Consider the following 4356-nt stretch of genomic DNA (forward strand, 5'->3'; position numbering starts at 1 on the left):
GGGAACTGCTCCTGCTTTGGGAACTGCTCCATCCCATGCGGGAGCTGCTCCATCCCATGCGGGAGCTGCTCCTGCTTTGGGCGCTGCCCCCTGCGCCCTGCCCCGAGGCAGCCCATGAAAATCCAACCCAGCTAAGAGCAGAACGAGAATGGAAGACAATTTCCCACCCGCACAAACTCACACCCCGGGACAGACTGAGAGCCCCGTGTGCGCTGCTCCAGCAGCAGCAGCAGCTCATTACATTTACCCTCGGGACAAACCCGGGCCGGGGAGGGCAGAGGAGGCAGAAGGAAGGCAGAGGGGTTGCAGAGGAGGCAGAAGGAAGGCAGGGGGGTTGCAGAGGCAGAAGGAAGGCAGAGGGGCTGCAGAGGAGGAAGAAGGAAGGCAGAGGGGCTGCAGAGGCAGAAGGAAGGTAGGGGGGCTGCAGAGGAGGAAGAAGGAAGGCAGGGGGGCTGCAGAGGAGGAAGAAGGAAGGCAGGGGGGCTGCAGAGGAGGCAGAAGGAAGGCAGAGGGGCTGCAGAGGAGGTAAAAGGAAGGCAGGGGATTGCAGAGGAGGAAGAAGGAAGGCAGGGGGGTTGCAGAGGAGGCAGAAGGAAGGCAGGGGGGCTGCAGAGGAGGAAGAAGGAAGGCAGGGGATTGCAGAGGCAGAAGGAAGGCAGGGGGGTTGCAGAGGAAGAAGAAGGAAGGCAGGGGGGTTGCAGAGGAGGTAGAAGGAAGGCAGAGGGGTTGCAGAGGAGGCAGAAGGAAGGCAGAGGGGTTGCAGAGGAGGCAGAAGGAAGGCCGGGGGGTTGCAGAGGAGCTGTCTGGGGGCTCGTACCGTGCAGCAGGAGCCTCTCCCGGGCCAGCAGCACCCGCAGCTCTCCCCACCGCTGCTGCAGCGCCTGCTGCGGGGACAAGGAACAGCTCTGTCACTCGGGGAAGCACAAAGCACTCGGAAAGAAACCAGTCTATAAAAGTGCAGGTCAGGAAACACTCGTGTGTCCCGCTTTTACTCAGACAATTTTCCCGGAGTTTAGGAAATGCCTTCCAGACAACAGGATTCCCTTCGCCCGAGGGTGCTCGGCCACATCCCATTTGGGAAAGGAGCAGGCTGAGCTGCAGAGCACGGAGCCCACCTGCAGCCAGCTGGGGCAATGCCACAGCTCTTCTGCAGCCCTGCCCACCCTGCAGCAGGAGCAGGAGCAGGCACCCCACTCCTGCTGCCATCCTCACAGCCCTGCCTGGCTGGGAACGGGCTGTCCTGAGAGCCCCGGGGGCACAAGGCATCCAACAGCTCTGCTGCAGGTCAGCTCTTGGGGGAAAATAAACCACCTCAGGGTTGATTCAAAATCCCAAATCCCCACCGGCCCAGCTCTGTGCAGCTGGACATTCCTACACCCAAACCACAGCCTGAGCTCCCCCGGGCAGCCCTGGGATGTGAGCACATTTCTTCTCTATTCCTGGTATCTGAAAATAACACCAGAGGGGCCAGGGCTGGGGTGCTGGCAGCAGGGAACCCCCAGGTGTCAGCCCTTGGCAGGCCCCTGTCCCATGGACACCCACCTGCCCCCATCAGCAGTGAACACACATCTCCATTTGACAGTGGGACAGGTCCTTCAGCAGGTTACCTTGAGAGCCTGCAGCCTGCTCTCCAGCTCCATTTTCCTCAGGAACAAGGCCCCGTTGATGGTCTCTAACCTGTGGGAAGGGGGGATGCTGGCCCTGGAGCAGAGGCTCTCCCCAGCCCAGCCCTTGGGATTTCGGTGTCTCAGGCAGTGCAGGGCCGTGGGGCAGCGTGATCTGCCACAGCTGGGAGAGGATATCAGGCCAAACCCCACCTGAAGGACAGACACCCACCTCAGATAGTTCCCTGAAGACTTTATCAAGTCCACGATTTGTTTGTGCCCAAAGCCCTCGGTGCTGACGCCGTTGATGCTGGTGAGGATGTCACCTGTCAGAGACACAGAGCGAGCATCAGCAGCCCGTGCTCACCTTCCCCCTGCTCCACAGACACTGCAGCAGGCAGAGGAGAGGAGGATCAGGCCCCCCAGGCCAGGAAAAGCCAGGGATAGTTACCAGCCTGGAGGCCAGAGAGATGGGCAGGGCTTTCCTCTTGGATTCTGCAGACACAGGTGCACACCTCCAGGGAGAAATCATTTTGGTGTGGAAACCTAATAGTCTGTTAATGCCAAAGGGACACAGTTACCCATCCTGGAGCCATGAAAGCCATCTAAAATCCAGCACTTCTGCAATCAGAAGGCTGTGATCAGCAGAGTCCATTACGTGCAAGGGAGATCAAAATGCTGTAGCCCCACAATTAAAAATGCATTTTTATAGCAGAAAACAGTAGACACTTGACAGGAGCCTGGACACTGGGTTTGGGGAAAACAAACAAACCTAGTTTTAAAGCAAGCTGGTTATTCAGTTTTTAAAACTAACTTCAGCCAAGAATATGTCAGCAGGAGTGGGAATGGCTTTCTGGAAAGATGTCTCATGCTCCCAGGGGAACATGGCAGGATGGGACTGGGGCTTTTCAAGGGATTGACTCTTATTCATTGGGAATGCTGTGTGGAGACAGCTCAGTTTGGATGGGAGCTGAAAAGACACAGGGTTTAAATTAACTTTTGCTCTTCTGGCCTCTGAAACTCATCACACACACACATCCCCACACTCCTCAAAGTGCTTTTTATTCTTGACTTACACATTTAACTAAACGTTAAGTAACTCTAATTGCTCTCAATCCCTCATGTGGTTATGGGTGCTGGCATGAATTTAGAAAAATGCAAAAGTGGGTGCCGCAGCCTGTCCGGATCCTGCGACAGAGGAAACGCTTTCTGTGACGTGCAAATACCACATCTGCTTCCTGCAACCTGCAACCACCACTTCTAACCCAGACAGAGCTCACACTGCAGCCCCAGAGTTCTCAGCCAGCGTGGAACAAAGGGATGGAGGCTGGGGAAGAGCTCATCTGGCCAAATCCCCCCAGAGCAGTGATTCCAGCCTGGCACCAGCAGCAAAATCCCTGCTTAAACTGAGAGTGACGAGTGAAGCTTGAGCTCCCTGCAGATGGAGACCTGAAGTTTCACATCAGCTTATTCTGCTTTGCCTAAATTTATCTCATAATGATGCAACTACAGCTTCTGAACACCCTCAGGAGCTGACAGATGCTGCCTTTCTGCAGCCCGGACTTTCTATGAAGTGCTCACGCTGAATGCATGTTCAGGAAGAAAACGTGCCAAGAACAATTATTTTTAATCAGAATGCCACATATAATGAAAATCTGCCCTGACAATTTACACAAAAGCCCAATAATTGACTCAATTATCCTCCCTTCTGAAAGCTCTCCTCTGTTCACGAGCTGAGTGCTGACCTGCTCATTAGTCACAGACCCAAACTGGGCAAAGTTGAGCTTTTCCTAATTTCACAGAAAATACTTTTTCCCTTTGTGTGCAGAGAGAAGAAAGCACTTTGAACGTGCCCTGCTGCTGGCAGGCAGATCCCTCTGCCCCCAAACTACATCACTTCACTCCTGGGAGCATTTTTTAACCCTAGCCAGGATTTTTGCAGACCTGCTGATCAGCAGTTACCTTTCTCACAAAACCCCACAAAGATAAAATCTCCCACTGCAGAGGTCCTGGTAACATTCTGGTTCTCCTACTTGGAGATTTACTGACTTCTACACCAAACACAAACTCCTCTTATATGACTCCTGCCCCAGAAGCCATGCTTAGCAGGTATTTATGGAAAAATATACCACTATTGTACATCTTCTTCAAAAGTACATTTCCCTCTGTGCATATTAAAGGAGGTAGCAAAAAGCCAGTATAAGGTAATTTAAAGAGAGTTTTTTGAACACTCTCATTTGAAAATATTCTCATCTACAATTCTCCCAAAATTATTCTCTTGTGGATGTAAGAAGGTGCTGTCATTGACTCTTACTTGGATGGATGGGATTTCTCCTACATTCAACACTCTGACTTATAAGAAGGCCAGAAATTCTCATCTGTGACCTTCGTTATGAAAAACTCCTCAAAGAAACACCCCTGGCTTGTCTGAGCACTGTAAGCTCTTCAAATTTCACAGCCTCTGACAGACACTTCCTCTGCTCTGGCCTGCCTTAACCTGATTTTGAGGATATGACACTTCAGACTCCACACCACATTTTATTTTAATGAATCAACTTGTCACTTAAGTCTTACCTGTATTTCAAACCCAAACGTCTCTTTATCTTCTTTCAATATAGCAACAAGGTGCCTGCACGAGGAACACACAGAATTCCATGGGAATGGAGGGTGCTGCTCTTGCTGGGGCTGCATTTCCACCCAGAACAGGGGTGTCACCTCATCAACTGTCCCTGTGCCTGCAGGTGTCACCTCA

At 52.5% G+C, this 4356-nt stretch overlaps 1 protein-coding gene across 3 annotated transcripts in view; it reads right to left on the bottom strand.

The window, feature by feature from the left end:
• The window catches only part of CYTIP (cytohesin 1 interacting protein), a 7959-nt gene that overhangs the window by 1028 nt on the left and 2575 nt on the right, over positions 1–4356 (bottom strand). For 2 of the 3 annotated variants that reach the window (XM_015633939.2, XM_015633937.2), the window contains 5 exons: positions 4179–4233; positions 2056–2158; positions 1837–1930; positions 1608–1677; positions 818–884 (listed from right to left, as the gene is read on the bottom strand). In XM_015633939.2, the coding sequence (XP_015489425.1) occupies positions 818–884; positions 1608–1677; positions 1837–1930; positions 2056–2158; positions 4179–4233 (389 nt within the window). The remainder of the gene's footprint in view (positions 1–817; positions 885–1607; positions 1678–1836; positions 1931–2055; positions 2159–4178; positions 4234–4356) is intronic. The other variant, XM_015633938.3, reaches the window with a different exon arrangement.

Source organism: Parus major, chromosome 7 (assembly GCF_001522545.3).
Source record: "Parus major isolate Abel chromosome 7, Parus_major1.1, whole genome shotgun sequence".
NCBI lineage: Eukaryota > Metazoa > Chordata > Aves > Passeriformes > Paridae > Parus > Parus major.